This window comes from Melopsittacus undulatus, chromosome 7 (assembly GCF_012275295.1).
Source record: "Melopsittacus undulatus isolate bMelUnd1 chromosome 7, bMelUnd1.mat.Z, whole genome shotgun sequence".
NCBI lineage: Eukaryota > Metazoa > Chordata > Aves > Psittaciformes > Psittaculidae > Melopsittacus > Melopsittacus undulatus.
In genome coordinates this window covers 7,237,416-7,256,025 of record NC_047533.1, presented here as the reverse complement: position 1 = coordinate 7,256,025, position 18,610 = coordinate 7,237,416, and the positions used below count along the sequence as shown (strand labels likewise).

General features: G+C 40.3%; 1 protein-coding gene across 3 annotated transcripts in view; it reads right to left on the bottom strand.

Annotated features, from left to right (window-relative positions):
- The window catches only part of MAEA (macrophage erythroblast attacher, E3 ubiquitin ligase), a 50,557-nt gene that overhangs the window by 16,315 nt on the left and 15,632 nt on the right, over window positions 1-18,610 (bottom strand). For all 3 annotated transcript variants that reach the window (XM_031048427.2, XM_005148543.3, XM_031048428.2), the window contains exons 2-3: window positions 17,619-17,801; window positions 11,829-12,032 (exon numbers count right to left, since the gene is read on the bottom strand). In XM_031048427.2, coding sequence (XP_030904287.1) covers window positions 11,829-12,032; window positions 17,619-17,801 — 387 coding nt within the window. The remainder of the gene's footprint in view (window positions 1-11,828; window positions 12,033-17,618; window positions 17,802-18,610) is intronic.

The window sequence follows — 18,610 nt, the reverse complement described above, 5'->3', positions numbered from 1 at the left end:
GATGCTTCTCCATGGTATATTTCATTAGCTAGGACTAATGAAATAGAAGTAAGGAGTAACAGGATTATTTGGCTTTATCAAAACCAACACAGCTCTTCTGCACAGCAAGCACTGGAGTAATACTTGTCTACCACATCTTGCATGAGTAGGAACCAGTTAACAGCATCAGAACTATCTACACAGGCTCCAGTCAGAAGAGTCCCTATTAAGACCCTAATCCTGAATAGTTTTCTGAAGGTGCTCTGCAATTCAGAGTTGTACAGGCTGTACAGAAACACTGTCTCAGTTCCCAGAACAGCATTAAGATTTAATATGCTGCTATGAAGAGCCTCTCTTATATAATTTGTTTACATATAATACCAAGTGAATGTAAATACACACTTTTAGAGACATATTGCCACCGGTTCTGCAGGTGGAGAAAAAGCTGAAGCAAGGAATCTGTTGCCTCACACTCCAACTGACATAGCATTCAGCAGCACAGCAAACATTTTCTGACTTGTATATAAATTAAAAAGCAATTCTGAGGTCTTTAATAACCTTCTTTTGCAACACTGTAAAGTCCTGTCTCATTTCACAACTCCAGTTTTCACATTGTAAAAGTGATTGCTAGACTTGACTTCCAGTACTGCTGAAGTACAGAGGAACCCTATGCTGCACATGGAGTGTTGCAGTATCATTACAGAAACTTTTCCCACAGACTTCCCAGCCTCCTGTGCATTGCCATGGATGTTTTGCCTATGTTACCTTGCCTTAACTTGCTTACCACTGCAGAATACCTGACCCTAGGTAGGAGAGCTGATTAATAACACTTGGTCAGGCTTCTACAGCTGTAATAACAAATAGCTTCAAATGGCTCAAGGAGGAGAACTCTGTCCTTAAGTAATACTGACAATTACCCAGACAGTAAGAGGGGGCACACAGCTTAAGCATTCTTCCTTCTAGTACAAGCAAGGAAGTACAACCTAGATTTTATCATTTCGGCTTAAAAAAGCAAAAGCCTACCGGACTACAGTGAACTAAACTTCCCTTCTATTCAACAGTCACTAACCAGGTATCAGAAAGTTAACTATTCAAGCACTAGATGAACTTTATCATAAACTAGTTACATTACAATGGCACAAACCTTAGAGAAAAGCATTTACTATTAGAGAAAGCCACTGCACATGAAAGGCTGAAGACACTCAAAGGAAATCAGAGTGACTTATTTAAACTAAGAATACATCTATCCATCACTCTGCTCTGCCTGATTTACATATATACAGCTTTTAAAATATCACTGCTGCTTTTAAGCTGCAAGTGCCTCCAGGGAGGGAGGTTACCAACCCTATCATTCTGCACACAACTTCAATTATTGAGGTATAGAATACTATAAAGAACAAGGATTCCTTTATCATGATAATTACTAGAGATATAACTCTGCACAACACAGAATTAGAAGAAATGTGGCAGTATTTCCACATATTTACAGGAATTCTGTAAATACAAACCACCCAGAGTCTTGCTAAAAACAGCAACTGCCTACCAAACTTGTTCACCTTTCTTCTTTGGTAGGACTTATGCAACTCCTGATAATATGCTCAAGTATTCGTAAGACCTCAAGCAAGCTTTATTCCCTTCCCTACAAAACTAATGACATCTCAGTAGTCAAAGTATGATGTTCAAGCTCAGCAACAATAGCTTAACCCCAGTGGTTTGGTTTAGTCACATTCTAGAAGTGACCTCTTCAAACATGGAATTTATGAGTGCCCCTGGGATGCCTTCAGAAAGATCTGACTTGACATCAGACATACATATAAGCATTACATCTGTTTTCTTTTTTTGAAGTAAAACATCTTTAGATAGTAACTACACCCCAAGGAAACTGAAGTTTTTCACTTACATTACAACCATTCATTGATTTCACAGTCATAACTAAAGGAGGACAATACATAGATTAATATGGGAGGTAGAGTTTTGTTTCACAGCAGGTAAAAACTCAAACTTCACTACAAACAGGTTTTAAAGAGTCAGCAATGCTGTTGTGTCTTAGAGATAAGAGTGCTTCAATTAGTCTGTTCCCAAACGTAAAAACGCAAACTCTTCAATATTCAGTTTCTGATCTAGACATGTGGCTTTAAATTCACCAAGACAATCGCTCATATTTTAGCACCAGTTAAACAGCAACTCTGCATTTGATCCTGTCAAAAAATGACTTCAGAATCATGTAATAGTTAGGGTTGGAAGGAACCTTCAGATCATCTAATTCCAACCCCCTGCCATGGGCAAGGACACCTCACCCTAGACCATGTCACCCAAGGCTCTGTCCAACCTGACCTCAAATACTGCCAGGGATGGAGCATTCACCACTTCTCCAGGCAACCCATTCCAGTGCCTCACCACTCTCACAGTAAAGAGCTTCTTGCTTAAGAAGAATAAAAGCATCATTTCTCTAGCAGCAATACAGCTTTCACTCAGAGTTTATGTATTGTTCATGTAAGGGGTTTAATTTATGTAACATATTTTACTATTTGAAGCAGTCAGGTCAAGTCATTCCTCTTCATCAGTCTCCATTCTGCATATGTACATGTACTTCTTTTTAATGGCATCTCTAGCCACAAGTCTGGAAAGCTGTCAAAATTAGCGCTTGATGAAGTCCCTTATAATTCACATGAACATTTCTGTCTTAAAATATAACCCAGAATATTTCACATATGAAATCTGAATCTAACAAGGCATGGAATCAAACAGAGACGAGTAGCAAAATATGAAATACTTGATATTTTCAAATCCCCCCATGAACTATCCTCAAAACAATATAATTCATCAAAAAGAAGAAAAATCAGACTTAAGCTGAAAAAAGAAATTACTCAGGTGGAAAAAGGCAGCGTTTTGTAAAGAAGAAAGCTTCCTTAGTGGGAAAAACCCCAACAGTAATAAAATGGGTTATTTGTTGTATAAAATAGGTGATTTGTAATATCATGAAACACTGTTTATGTATTTTTGAAGATGTAAATTGTCTATTTTTAATTGCTTACTAACATCAATACAGAACTGAAAATAGGTCATCATGCCTCAAGCTTTCAGCAGCTTGTTGCCAAGAGTATGTGCCAGAGACAGCTTTAATAAGATTGACTATCTATACATATTACATCCATAAGAGCAGTACCTTCATATTACAAAAGGCTTTGCTGATGCACTTGGACATCTACTAGCATGGTAAACATTCATTTATACTCTTTGTATATAACTGCAGTAAACACTGACTTGGACAACTTTAAAACAACTTTAAAAAACGCTGTGTTAAGCTTTCAGTCACTACTCACATACTATATACTACACACCCACAGTCTGCAACATAGCCTTCAATGTAATTTACTTCTATAGAAATGGAATAGAAATGCAATAATGAACAGTTACAAACAAAAAGGTCAAATTAATCTTCTATATTAGTTTGTTAAAATTTCCTGTGATCAACAGAGAGTAAATCCAGGGATCATCTAGAGGCCATGATTATGCTCCATCCCTGGCAGTGTTCAAGGCCAGGCTGGATAGGGCTTAAAGCAACCTTACGTAGTGGAAGGTGTCCCTGCCCATGGCAGGGCTTTGGAACTGGATGAGCTTTAAGGTCCCTTCCAACCCAAACCATTCTATTATTATCATTAACAACTGGGGAAGAAGGCAGACTCAAGGAACTATGAGGCTGACAACAGCACCATCTGGGGAAGCATATTTTTACAGTGGGAAAACAGCAAAAAAAGACATAAGTTGGCAGGCGCAGGAAGACTGGAAAACACCCACAGTAACACTGCCTACCTGAAAACATGTGCAGGTGAAAAGTCAGATAACACAATAGGTTTGGACTGCAGTAACATGAATTGTCACCCAATTCCCCTACCCCTACACAGGGGAGGGATAAAAAGCTGCTGGTTACAACAGTTCCATCAAAATCAGTGCAATGTCTCTATAAACTGCATGAGATTGAAGGGAAATCCGCATTAAGAAAGCAATGGCACAGGTGGTGACTACAGCAACGCCAGTTACTTAAGATCAGTTAAAGTAAGGCACGAACTAACATTGAAGCTTCCTTACTCTGCTCATAAAAAACCGTCTGAAGTTCATTAAGCTACTATTAAGTATTATAATGCTACACACATTAACAGGATTACAGAGAAAATAAACAGGGTAATTGACAGTATGTCCTACTCACAAGCCAGCCGCAGAGCTAGCTCTTAGGAAAAAAGCAAAGACAGACAGCCAAACCACAGATTCATCAACAGAAGAGCCAGAAAAGTTATTGTCTACAGAGTAAACAGAGTATCCCATGGTGTACGCAGCTGAGCTTTCACATGAGAGCATCTTCCATGGCTTTTGTGTAGCACAGATCTTCTGGTTTTACCTGGTTATTTTTAAAGCATCCCAGTAACTTCCAGTGACTGATTAACTGTAAGAGCACTGTCTTTAACATGAGACAATACTGGTGGTACTTTTAGTAATTGGTTCTAGTGATTAAATCATGCTCTAACCTTGTGTCTGATTTCAAACTTCAATTTCTTTACTTCTGATACCATGCACTGTTTCACCCCTAAGCCTTTCTGCACTAGATAAAGTTCTTTGGTATATGACTTCTGCTCTCATAAGAAGCAAAAGCACCCATCCCTTTCATTTTCCAGACATCCCTTCAGTTTTTCCAACAGCTTTTCTAAGGTGTGGTCACCAAAACTATACATTGACTATTGACTGCTCCAGTACCAAATAAAAAGACATGTTTCACCCGCGTCCTGTTACTGATGCACATAATTCATTTCAGCTGAGCCCTGCAGTTGGGGCTAGCACTCAGGTTGGTTATTAGCAAGCTGCTTTCCCAGTGCATTCCCTACTCCTGCCTCAGCAATTTTAGTAGCTCAGCAAATGGCTGCATCTTACCCTGCAGTACATTATACTGTGCTAAGTACAGTAATAAATGACTACACTGGCGTAGTGCGACAAAGCCTCTAACGCTAAAGATGCATCATTGGGCAGGAAAAAAACCCTCTAGTTTCAGCTCTACCATTTTCTGTCACAGCCTCTTTGAGGAGAGGAAAAACAACTGATCTTTTGCCAGTAGAGCGTGAGCCCTGCAGCTTTTGTCCAAGCAGAATCAATCTGTTATTAGCAGATACACACCTTCCCTGACGAAGTTAACTCCTGTCATGTCGCATAGTACTAAGTGTTAAATGTCAAGTAACATTTCTGCTCTGAAGGAATGTCTGGCAGGAAGAATGTACTATTGAGAAAAATCTGAGATGCAACTGAAGCCAAACTTATATGTAGGCAATCTACAAGTGATAACACCATACAAGTGATAACACCATTCTTCCTTAACATAACATTTCAACTCAAGAATCTTCCTTGAATCACCATTTTTCCATATATTAGGTCTGTTACGATACACTGCAGGTAATCCATTTTGTCTAAAAGGACTGAAAAAAAAGACATTCAACATCACAGCACACTTCAGGTTGTCAGCTTTTGAACTGTTAAATGATCTCTAATGAGAAAGTTTGTTATTCTGTATCGATCTTGACTATTCCACATTTACATAATTCTAATTCCCAAAGATGCTCGAGACAAACTGCAGATGTAAGGCTGTTCAAGAATTACAGCACTTTGAAATTCAGATGAACACACCAAACATTCATTATACCAATCTAGGGAAAGTTGCCATGCCTACGGTAGGAACAGCCAAAACACATTTAAAGGAGTTTCGGAGTCGCTCATCTACAGCTTAGTGCTGTGAGGTAGCTCGAAACAGCACAAGTTAGCATGCTAGCACCTTTAAGTTGTGCCAGTTTAGAAGCTCCTTTATACAGACTTCACAAACATCTCCTGTGTGGGAACAGCAAGTCCTAGGAAAGGGACACAAATAGACAAAAAGACACCTTTTGCCATTCAGCTGGCATTTAGAAAGTCTTGTCTATGCTCTGCATGACACTGAAGCAAAGAATACAGCCAAGCAGTATGCTGAATATTATTTACCTATTTAAAATGTGTTATGAATATAAACTTGTCTTGATGAATTAATTTAATACACATTTGTGTGTTTGCCTACAAGCCATTCTTGGGCTACATGTCTTAACAAGGAAGACTTCTAAGGGTACACTGCTATGATTGTTCAGAAGCACTTATTCAGCTTTGAACACCATGCGGATTCCTTCATTCAAACTTATGTTCTTCTCAACATAAATATGGATTTCTTACTGAAGTAATCATGTATTACTGAAACCCATCCTGCACAAGTACTGAAAGTTTACGGATCCAATGGTATATCAAACAAAGCACATGCTTATTTCTCCCATGCATTATACTACTATAGGTCTGCTATGGTGATTGTCTGTTCATTCACAACGTAGAACGCAGCTCTAGCAGGGTCAAAACTCAGTGGAACACAGATGAGTCTCCAAAACCACAGAAGCAGTATCTTATGTGCACACATCTGCCTGCAGTCATAGACATGGACTGATGAGAGAACACTTAAATCCTCAGAGCAAGAACACCAGCTACACAAGCATAAGACACTTTCAATCCAGAGGGACAGGCAAAGACAATCAGTTTCTTCAACACAGTACTTTCCTTAAAAAACCAAGCAGTTATGTGTTCAATACCATCTGCTCTGCTCTGTCAGCAACCAGGAGGAGAGCTTCAGAGAGACCTAAGGAAACCTAACCTATCATGTTCTCAACTAGAGTAGTATTCTTGGTGAGCATTTTTCATTCACTGAGTTAAGACTTAATACTGTTCCTGTTTGCATAGAACACTTTCCATCTCCCACTTTTCGGGACAGTCATCAAGCAAGAATGGTTATTCCCAGAAAGGATGACTTCAAAAATGGTTTAAACTTTAAGACTTTTGTCCCGTAACAGACAAAGAAATCATTCAGCAATATTGTACTGAGATTTTAGCTGAAGGATCCATTTCAGTGTTGAACACTTTCATAAAGCAAGGAAAGAACCTTTAATTTTGGGACTGAGAAAAGGAGCAATGACATAGAATAACACAGAGATCAGTTACTTGGTTAAGAGCCATGCAGCTTAAAGAATTCAAGTTTTGCTTATTCCAAAGGAAATCAGATTTCATTACTTTCCACAACAAAATTACGACAATAGAACATAAATTTGTTGCAAGTATCTTTCCAAAGACTCAGTTAGGCTAAACCATTCAAAATGTTTTCCCAGTTATGAAAACTGAAGCCATATTTATGCAGTAGGAATAAGAGAAAGAATTGAACCAAACTAGAAGATAATCAGCTCTGTGACTACTATTCCTTTTACTTATACTAATCAAAATTAATTTATATATATATATATATATTTTCACTCTAGCAGTTTGAAAGGTAATGAACTATTTTCAGAAGGGCTTTGCAGTATTCTCTAGGGAGTAACTGTTACTACAGATTTAGAGGAAAACTGCTCAAGAAGGAAACCACTGACAAAAACTGAAGCTGTTAACTCCCACTAGAAGAAAAGTTACCATTTTAGGTCTGCTGTCAGTTGGTTTAATGCTATTTGAAGTGTCAAGAAGCCCTTCAGCATGATCACTAAGGCAAGAACATATTTTGTACTAAAATAAGATGATTTACAGCATAAGAGACTGGCAGGTTCATAATCCGGGCTTATTTTCAATCACATAGACAAAAATCACTGTGGGCATTACATAATTAGGCAAAGAACACACCTCAGAAACAGCAAACCAAGCACTACATGCCTAATTATATAACTTACCTACAAACAAGAACTAAATTCCTACTGGAATACTGTATTTCCAAAGCTTGATTTGCCTATCAATTAATGGTACAGAAATGAGATAGTATTTAATGTAGCAGAACATGGAGTAGTAAAGCTAATTAACAGACAATCCTGCCAGCTATCTGACTATATGTATCTGCAGATGAAAATACTCATTTTGATGTTGGTGTTGCACTCCAGGGTCATAATAGAGTCAAAATAAGATCATTATTAAATATAACAAGCTGATACTGATGAGCTTCATTGGTAATGCAGTAATAAAAACTTAACACCTAGTTTGTAGCTTCAACCCAAACTGGTTTTCACATCACTAGGTAGCCAGAAGACATCAAGAAAAATAAAGTCCACAATAGAATCCATATTTACTTTGGCACACACATGACATTTCTGTCCTTGACTGTCAGCTCTTATTTTAGTATTACTCACATTTTGGTTTACTTTCCCAAGCAGCATTACATTTCTTTAAAGACATATCACATATTTTATGTTCGTAGTTTATGTTTTATATTGCCATATAACATTACACTTTATATATGCCATATGCCAGAACTTATTCCTAACCTGAGCTAGTTCATAACTCTTTAAGCTTCCCTACAATTTCTCACACCCAGTATTTTTCACTGCCGTTTGCTTCCTAGGTTACGAACAGCTTTTAAGCCCGTACCCTTCTATTACAAGAATCCAAGAATATAATTTCTATGAAGGTAGTTAATTTAGAAAGCAGATTAGAATCTCTCACAGCCCATCAATAACTATTAGAACTGGACACTATGATGTATAGTTTATCTTTGAGCAAACTGCCATGTATTGTTGGCAAGCATATGAATGATTTAATGGCTTGGTCACTGAAACTAAAGGCTTTCTAAACTGTTTCCACCCATGAAGTACCTTTGCAGCTCTGCAGGTCTCTTTGCATTCAGAAGCCATGCAAAGAACTTAAAACAAGCACGCTGAGACTTGCTCCCAGGACTGGTCTAACAGCTACTGGGAGATGCTTAACGTAAGATCCACAAGCTTCAACTGAAATAAGAGCAGTTTCCCTCTGCCTCTTGAAATAGTGGACAAGGGCTCTTTCAGCCACTCAGCCTGCAATCATAGAAACAGAATCACAGAATGGTTGAGACTGGGACCTCCTGAGGTTCTGTAGTCCCCTTGCTCAAAGCAGGCTCATCCACAGCAGGTTATGCAGGACCTTTCCAGTCCAATCTGGGGTTTAAGTATCTCCAAGTACAGGAAGACTTCATGCTCCCAGTGTGTCCACTGGGGAGCCCAGAACTAGATACAGCACTCCAGAAGGGTACAACTGGTTCCAAAGAGAGGGGCTGGATCATCACCTTTCCTCCCCCTGCTACTGATGCACATTCCAGTGCAAGCCAGAATACTGCTGAGTCTTCCTTGCCACAAGAGAACACTGCTAGGTCACACTCAACTTGTCCACCAGCCTCACCTCTGGCTGGTAGACACATAGAGAAAACCCCCCACCTTTCTTTCAGGTTCCTACCTAAGGTATAGTGCCTACCTAGAAACAATACAGTCTTGATATATAAGAAAATTGAAAATCAGGCAATAGACATGACCAGGTTCACTACACAGCAATGTGCTTCTGAACCGTGCAGTGGTGGAGACATTCATCAAAATGACAGTTGAGACTACAGTAAACAGAAAGATTACTTTGGACCAGAGAATACCACCACAGTATTTTGCAATCTGTACAGCAAGTTACATTACTGAACATTAGAGATATTTCAATGCTCATGTCCTTCAGCAAGAAAGGAACAAGAAGAAACACAGAAGATGTCTTATGAAACAAGCAAGCACACAGATTCTGTATAACAATTAAGTCTCATTACCTAACTGTTGTAAAAACTGTTCACAATGAATATCAACATACAGTAAGGACAGCTGAGTACCAAGTTGTACCAAGACTGAGGGAAGCCCATCCTTATTTAGCCAAAATGTAAGCTTTAACATTGAGTAAAATGCATAGTGTTAGCAAACTAAAAGTAGTATGGCCTCAGTGCATTCAACATGTGCAACTCAGTTCTGTGTTGTTCGAGCAACTTTGATGTCATGCAAACAAAAACACTTCAGCTTATTTAACTTCTGCCTTCAAGCCTATTTAAAACTTAAAAACAAAACAACAGAAGTTTCTATTCAGCAAACAGAATGAAAAGCTTTAAGGCTTTGCAAGTGCAACACTTTGTACCATGAGGTCTTGCAGTGTATCACAACAGACATCCACGCTCATGTGAAAACCAAAGCCGAGTATAACAGGCATCATAGAACTTGGTATCAAAACAAAACTACTTTCATAGTGTTTTTTCAGCAGACCTAGTAGGTAGGGTAGCATGATCATTCAGCAGGAGATGAGCTCCTGCTCCAAACACAGGGGAACATCTATGAGAAGTGGCAAAGCTGTTGTCCATTCAGCTGCAGTTATGCCAGAATAATTGTCTTGGGGTTTTGATTCACATGCGTGGGCTACCTTCAGTGAGGCACAGCAGCCTCTTCAGTGAATTTCTTCAGGACTATTTCCTATCAACAGTTTGTACCCCACTACTCTCCTCCCTTCCTTTCAACCTCTACTAGCTGCTTCCTTGGTATTTACTGAAATCTCTGCTGGTTGAATGGAATCAGAGTAATAGAACAGTCAAGAAGTAACAGACATGTGAAATACACTCCTTGTCCAAGACAGAACAGGTACATATGCTATAGTTTGACATAAGTAACAGAAATATCTTCCCTTGGCTAGCCTAGAGAGATGTGTTAAACTGTGTCAAAGAAAGGCAAAGCACAGAAGTTGCAACTACACTCTCAGCATCTTTATAGGAGAAAGATTTAAACCCCAACAGTTTCATGCCTTCTGGAATCAGGAACAAAAAAGCCTGAAGATGCAAGGAACAAGAATTAACAATTCAAGACCTTATAACAAGCTTCCAGTACCCAAAGGGGCCTACAAGAAATCTGGAGAGGGACTTTCGACAAGGGCATGTAGAGACACGACAAGGGAGAATGGCTTTAAACTGAAAGAAGGGAGATTTAGATTGGAAATTAGGAAAACATTCTGCCCTGTGAGGGTGCTGAGGCGCTGGCACAGTTTGCCCAGAGAAGCTGTGGCTGCCCCATCCCTGGCAGTGCTCAAGGCCAGGCTGGACAGGGCTTGGAGCAACCTGGCCTAGCAGAAAGTGTCCCTGGTCATGGCAGGGGGTTGAAACTAGATGAACTTTAAGGTCCTTTCCAACCCAAACCAATCTGTGATTCTACAACTACCAAGGATCAAATAGCAAGTGCTACCTAAAATCACCCAAACACGAGTTACCTAAATGTGTAGCAAATCTTAAAGCATCAGTTTTAGTGTCCTTCTGTTTGACAGGACCACAGTGCAGATTCATTGTTCTGCATGAACTCCAAGCACTCCATAAACCATTATGAGACAGAAGCAAAACCCACTAGATATCCAGTGAAAAGTAAAGTGACAACCACAGAATTGTCAATTGCTAAATAAACAAATTAGCAAGAAGTTTCTATGGATATCGTGGCTACCAGAAAACCTAAACTGCATCAAGATTTATTTTCCAACGTGTAAGCCAGCTTTCCTCTTGATGCATTAAATAATAGGATGATATGATAAAACACTTGTTCCTGCAATCAACATATGCTATTCTGCTCAGCCTGGTCACCTATGCATATCACCTAAGTGTGATTAGACAGATGGGAATCTCCACTAACTGCTTAATCAGCAGCCCAAAGGCCTCTAACAAGAAATTCTGTATGACATTTGAGAGCTACTTGAAGTTTTAATAGAGCAATGTGTTTATCTAAAGCATTCAATTTGTGACTACAAGTCAGGCCTTCAATTTCTATTTATTTAATACATTAAAATACAATTTATGTCAAGTAAGGAGAACAAAGTTAGGCCTAAAAAGCTTAACTGATAAACATTAGTAATGAAGGCACAATAATACATAAGTATAACTGCTACGGGGCTAGCTAAACCAGCTTGTGCTTACTTCCCAACTTCCTCTTTACTGCTGTTTTGTTAGTGAGATAGTGCACATTGCTACCAACCTCAATACCACTTTGTCTTGCTAATTTTACAGCCGTATTGTAGTAGCCACAGCGTAGAAGATGTTCCACCATCATACGATCCATACGTTTCTTCTTCCACATGTTTGCAGCAGCTGGTTGGTCACTACTGTGTTCCTTCAGATGCTCAATCCTACGTTTGCAGAGTTTTGCACTTTCATCTTCAGCCTGGATTGATTCAACTGCCTAAAGAAAAAGTAACAGGGACAAATAAGAGCTATACATTTGCAATTTGCTTTTAAAGCAAAAGACAGTAAGAATTGTTTGTAAACATACTTTACATACTACACAGTCTCAGTAGCATTGCTTTCATTTAGAAAGACATTTCCTATAGCAGTGCATAAATTTCAGTGTGGCTGGTCCAGTTCTGAGACATTCATGCATATTAATAAGTTTTGATTTATCTGACATGGGGTATATGCAGTTTTCTTCTTAATGTGCAGTTAGTCTGAAAACAGCAACATATCAACTGCTTTAATAGTCTGCAAAGAGCTTTGTGAAGGTCTGCAGCCATCTGGTCCAAGCAGCTAAAAACCATGAATTTGCACCTCTAACCTATGTACGGCTTCTTCCTCAAGCAGCTGTCCTGCTGAATTAGTTCTGCTGAGGGGTGATGCAGAGTAAACCCACATTACTTCTAATGCACTGGAGCCATTTTAATCAGTCATGCAATAATGAAAATTACATAAACATTTGGCCCCATGGCACTTTTACTTCAAGGATCTTAAGAGCAGTTTTGCAGAAGTTACCAGATTTTACCTCTATGACTGTGGGAACACGGATCTGTTAGGAGCTTTACTTAGGAAAACAAATTTGTTCAGGGGAAGCAGAATGACCATGTTTTAAACCAACCTATTGACAGGCCAAATGCAAAACACACTTCAAAGTATCTCCCCTAAGTAAAAAGAAAACCCAACTCACTCAGGTTATACTTACTTCCCTTCAACCTTATAGTTAGTTATGCTGCAAATTTTACCAGGCAAGTTTTATTACAGACATACTGTAATCCAAAGCCAGCTGACTCAGCCTACAGCACGTGACAACTGCGGGTCATGCTAGGCTACAGCACACAAGAAAGCCTTGCAGTACTTTTATATGCTGGCAAAGGTAAAAACAAACCAGGAGACAAAGGAAGCTTAGTACCTCTCCCATCTGTGATACATCACTAGTGATGCAATTTCAGCTTAGGCTGCCTTGCGTGTGGTGGCGTTAAACTTGCTGGCTTGTGTTTGAATAACTGCACAGCTGTGGCAACAGGGAAGTCCATGCAAATTTGCCAACCTGCTGTAGGCAACCCACTCTGCACTCCATGCTGGCACTGGTAATCTTCTCAGTACTCAATTTACTCAATATTATTCAAGCTAACCTATGTGATGTCCTCAACATAATGACATGGAGCTGTTGGAGCACATCCAAAGGAGGGACACAAGGATTTTAAGTGGGCCTGAGCACCTTCCATGCAAAAACAGGCTGAGAAAGTTGGGGCTGTTCAGCCTGGAAAAAAAGAAGCTGTGTGGAGACCTCAGAGCAGCCTTCCAGTATCTGAAGAGGGCTGCAAGGATGCTGGAGAAGGGCTCTTCATCAGGGACTGTAGTGATAGGACAAGGGGTGATGGGTTTAAACTTAAACAAGGGAAGTTCAAGTTAGATATAAGGAAAAAGTTCCTTACTGTTAGGGTGGTGAGGCACTGGAATGGGTTGCCCAAAGAAGTGCTGAATGCTCCATCCCTGGCAGTGTTCAAGGCCAGGTTGGACAGACCCTTAGGTGACATAGTCTAATGTGAGGTGTCCCTGCCCATGGCAGGGGGGTTGGAACTACAATGACCTTAAAGTCCTTTCCAACCCAAACCATTTATCATTATGATTCTATCATCCTCGGATAACAACCCCAGCTCTGGAAGCACAGGTTGCTTCCATTTGCTTTTACCATGCACACTTATTTACAGACTATTTCTGAAAAGATCATTCTTTGAAAAGCAAAGTGAAACAAATGTCAACTGGTGCAAGAAATGCCTACCAAGCATTTGCCACAATTAAGCCTGACTCTGATCTGTCCCTTGATACCAAATTCAAGTATCTAAACCTTAATCACTACACAAGATAGTACTTTACCAAAATTTATGTAAACATCTATAGCCTGATTTATTTTTATTACCAAAGTCTGAGTTATTTCTATTGCTGAATTTAGCTTTATTTGGTAACGTATTGTTTGGAGATCAGTATTTTAAGTTATAAACTGAGTCTTTTCCTATTCAGCAAGTAAACACTCAGGCTAAAACTTACTTTCATTTGTTATATGTCTGTAGTATCACCAGGTATGAAGGCAACCTCTAGAATTACTCTGAACACAACTAGGAGAACCCAAGGCAGCCAAGCACGAAGGTTGAGCCCTTTCCTGTTCCAAAGGGTTCTCCTTGTATGGTTTTGTATCTGGACTTACACAGCTCTTGCTGGGGTTTTTTTTTAATCTTACTAGTGCATTCAAAAAGGCTACAGAGCCTTTTCAAAACCCTCTGAAGCAAGTCTAGCAGGACTTGCCTGGCTGGGCATTAATAGAACTTGAGGGAACAGGCATATTAAACAGGATGCAAAAGGGAGAACACAAATGCCTTGGTTTCCCCAGGATCATTTTCAGAAGCCAAGAAACCTGCTGTGTTGAAAAGTTATTTTTTAAGAGCAAGTAAGGTGTTAACTAAAGGAACCATCTAATTCTATTATGGCCATCTCAGCAGTTCATCAGATCCTTGTCTAAACACAGGAGGAAACAGAGATCCCACATGGGCCCAACAGCCCTAAAGAAAACAATCATTTTGCTCCAGGAAGAGATTACAGAGAAGACAGTTGGAGTTGTGGGTCTGGAGCAAAAACAAGTCCTTTTATTTCAGAAGATTTACTGTTAAACCGGTTGGTTTTTTCCTTGCCTTTTGTTTTTTCCTTGCAGCTTGAAGATTCCCCCAAGTCTTTCAGGCAGTCAGAAACAAATGAGCAATTACACCAAAACGGAGCCTTGCACCCAAAACATTCAGCAATGCCTTCAGACACACCCCCGCAGTCAGCAAAGATTTAGCAAGTAAATAACTTGCTCCTCCACATCATTACTACACACCTACAAGCAAAATCTGACACCTCTTTCAGAAATAGCAGTGATTTCTTTCTGTAAGTAACAGAAGTGAGGAAAACATATCCTTCAAGACCTCTTTAAGTCTCACAAACCCAAGATGAAAACAGCGATTAGATTTATGAAGTCTTTTGCAGAACAGCTTTTCAACACTTCACTAACCTGTTCAAGCAGAAACCCCCAAATCAACGTACATGACAGCGTTATTTTCATGTTCGAAACCTCCAAGGTATTTTGACGCTTCACTTAATGTAGTCTCAAGATTTATCTCTGCTGGTTATTTCATTTAAGTTTTAATGAAATGACTCTGCTACCATTTGTTTCAACTATTTATTTTTGGAGAAGCACTGCTCTCAGGCCAGGCAACAGAGCTATTTTCATTTTTCTGCAAGATGTGCTTCAACTACGTGTCTGATGAGACTCAGGATATTCTCTCAATATTTCCATCCAAAAGAAGCATTCCTCATACTATATAGTTTGTATTTTTAACTTACTCTTCTTAAATGTGGCAAAGGCATGAAGTTACACAAGTCCATGGGACCTGATGAAATCCATTCACAGGTCCCAAAGGAGCTGGAAAATGAAGTTCCTAAGCTACTGTCCATCATATTTGAAAAATCATGGCAGTCAGGTGAAGTTCCTGATGACTGGAAAAAGGGAAATATAACCCCTATTTTCAAGAAGGGGAAAATGGATGACCCGGGGAATTACAGACCAGTCAGTCTCACCTCTGTGCCTGGCAAAATCTGGGAGCAGACTCTCTTGGAAGGCATGCTAGAACACATGAAAAACAACAAGGTGCTTGATAACAGCCAGCATGGCTTTACTAGGGGAAAATCCTGCCTGACCAATTTGGTGGCCTACTATGACGGGGCTACAAAAGTGATGGACAGGGGTGGAGCAGCTGATGTCATCTACCTGGACTTGTGCAAAGCGTTCGACACTGTCCCACATGACATCCTTGTCTCTAAATTGGAGAGACATCAATTTGATAGGTGGACCACTCGGTGGATAAAGAACTGGCTGGATGGCTGCACACAAAGAGTTGTGGTCAATGGCTCAATGTCCAGCTGGAGACCAGTAACGAGTGGTGTCCCTCAGGGATCAGAGTTGGGACCAGTCTTGTCCAACATCTTTGTCAGTGACATGGACAGTGGGATTGAGTGTGCCCTCAGCAAGTTTGCCAATGACACCAAGCTGTGTGGTTCAGTTGATAATGCTGGAGGGAAAGAATGCCATCCATTGGGACCTTAACATGCTTGTGAGATGGGCTGATGCCAACCTCATGAAGTTTAACCATGCCAAGTGCAAGGTCCTACATCTGGGTCGGAGCAATCCCAGGCACAGCTACAGGTTGGGCAGAGAAGAGATTCAGAGCAGCCCTGTGGAGAAGGACTTGGGGGCATTGGTTGATGAAAAAATGAATGTAAGCTGGCAGTGTGCGCTCGCAGCTCAGAAAGCCAACCGTATCCTGGGCTGCATCAAAAGAAGAGTGACCAGCAGGTCAAGGAGGTGATCCTGCCCCTCTACTCTGCTCTCGTGAGACTTCACCTGGAGTATTGTGTGCAGTTCTGGTGTCCTCAACATAAAAAAGGACATGGAACTGTTGGAACAAGTCCAGAGGAGGCCACGAGGATGATCAGGGGACTGGAGCACCTCCCATGTGAAGACAGGCTGAGAAAGTTGGGGCTGTTCAGCCTGGAGAAGGCTGCGTGGAGACCTCAGAGCAGCCTTCCAGTATCTGAAGGGGGCCTAAAAGGATGCTGGGGATAGACTGTTCATTAGGGACTATAGTGATAGGACAAGGGGTAACGGGTTCAAACTTAAACAGGGGACGTTTAGATTGGATATAAGGAAGAAATTCTTTACTGTGAGGGTGGTGAGGCACTGGAATGGGTTGCCCAGGGAAGTTGTGAATGCTCCATCCCTGGCAGTGCTCAAGGCCAGGCTGGGTGGCATGGTTTAGTGTGAGGTGTCCCTGCCCATGGCAGGTGGTTGGAACTAGACGATCTTAAGGTCTTTTCTAACCCTAACTATTCTATGATTCTAAGTTTTGGCTGTATTTCATGAAAGTATTCAAGCTTAACAGCTAGAAGCAAGTTATCCTGCTAAACATGAAAATGCTTTTAGTAATAGCCCTAAGGAACCTTTCAACCTGCAAGTTCAGTGTTCAAGTAACAATTCAGGACAATTCTTACCTTCCTCTGCAAAGAAGCCTCTATCACCTGCCTGCTCCCCATGGGGGTTTAAACGTTTTTCAGACTTATTTTCTACCTCTTTTGCTTAAGTGATCCATTAATGCAACTGCACAAACCTTTCCATTAGACAACCAGGAATTGATACAAATCAATTCCTCCTGCTACTACTTCTTTCTGTGGGTAGAGAAATTCATTTTCAGGTCTATAAATACATATGAATTTTACCTCTTGAAAGAGGTTTCTTCTACTTAGTCATGGAACACCAAGTCATGTTGCATACATGCAGTGAAGCAAGATACAGTAAGTTCCGATGTTTTGCTGTGCATTCTAATGCCTTTGTTCACAGTGCCAGTAATTCCTACATCTTGAAAAGAAAATCCAAGCAAACAGCATTGCAGAAAACTACTCGTGTTAATTTTGTTAAGACACAGCAATCGCAAGGTAGAACACAGCTTACCTTTCGTTTCAGAACACTGAGTTTTTCAACTACTCCATCCAGGAGACTAACGACTGAATCCACAGCAGGACAACTGCTCAGCGTCTTCTCCAGCTCTGCCACCACCATTGTAACGTGGCTGGTCTCTCGGTCAATGTTTTTCTGTGCAGCTCGAAACCGTTTGTTCAGTGTTTCATATGGCACCTAAAGAAATATTAAGCCATTATAACTTCTGTATTAAAATATGTCAGGTCTTCTACGAGTTTAGAGACTGCTGATTTCATCTGATGCAGTCAGAACACCTCTGAGGCTGCAGGATGCCAGTGGTCATTAATCAAACTTGAGTTCTCATATCAAAGCCCTTATTTAAGCCCTCTCAGCAAGGAGATAATGAAAAACCAAACAGTGACAGGACATAAAAGATGGTAGATCCTTTTCTGTTACAGATTTTACCTATCCTGCTTTGACTGCAGCAAGCACGGATGGAAATGGTTCAGGGAGAACAGAAAGCCATGACAAATGTCTATCTAACGAAGGAAAGCAACAAGTTCACTACCACTAGGGAGATCACACTTCAGAACATGGCTTTTTAAGTTTATATTTATTTACATTTAAGTTTACATTTATTTCTATAAGAGAAAGTTAACTGAGAAAGCACAGATAATACACATCTGCTACTGAAATATTTATACATAGTACACCATAGTTATTCAGGAAATCTAATAGGTCTCCTACCTACTTCTGCCCATGAGGAACTACTTATTAATATTAATTCCAGTAGGACTATAACAAGTGCCAAAACAAACTCCATGGAAGCCTTCTTAGTGGAACACCCCCCCCCCCCCGTATAATTAAGCTAGTTAAATTGCTCTAAGGCTCCATTCCTCAGCTTGGACACTAACCAGCCTTCAAGGTCTCCTGTCCCACTCGTCCCATGCCGTTATGGGACAACCACATCAAAACTGCTACTGATGGCTCTTAGGGACACATGTATGGGAGCAGTCTACAGCCTG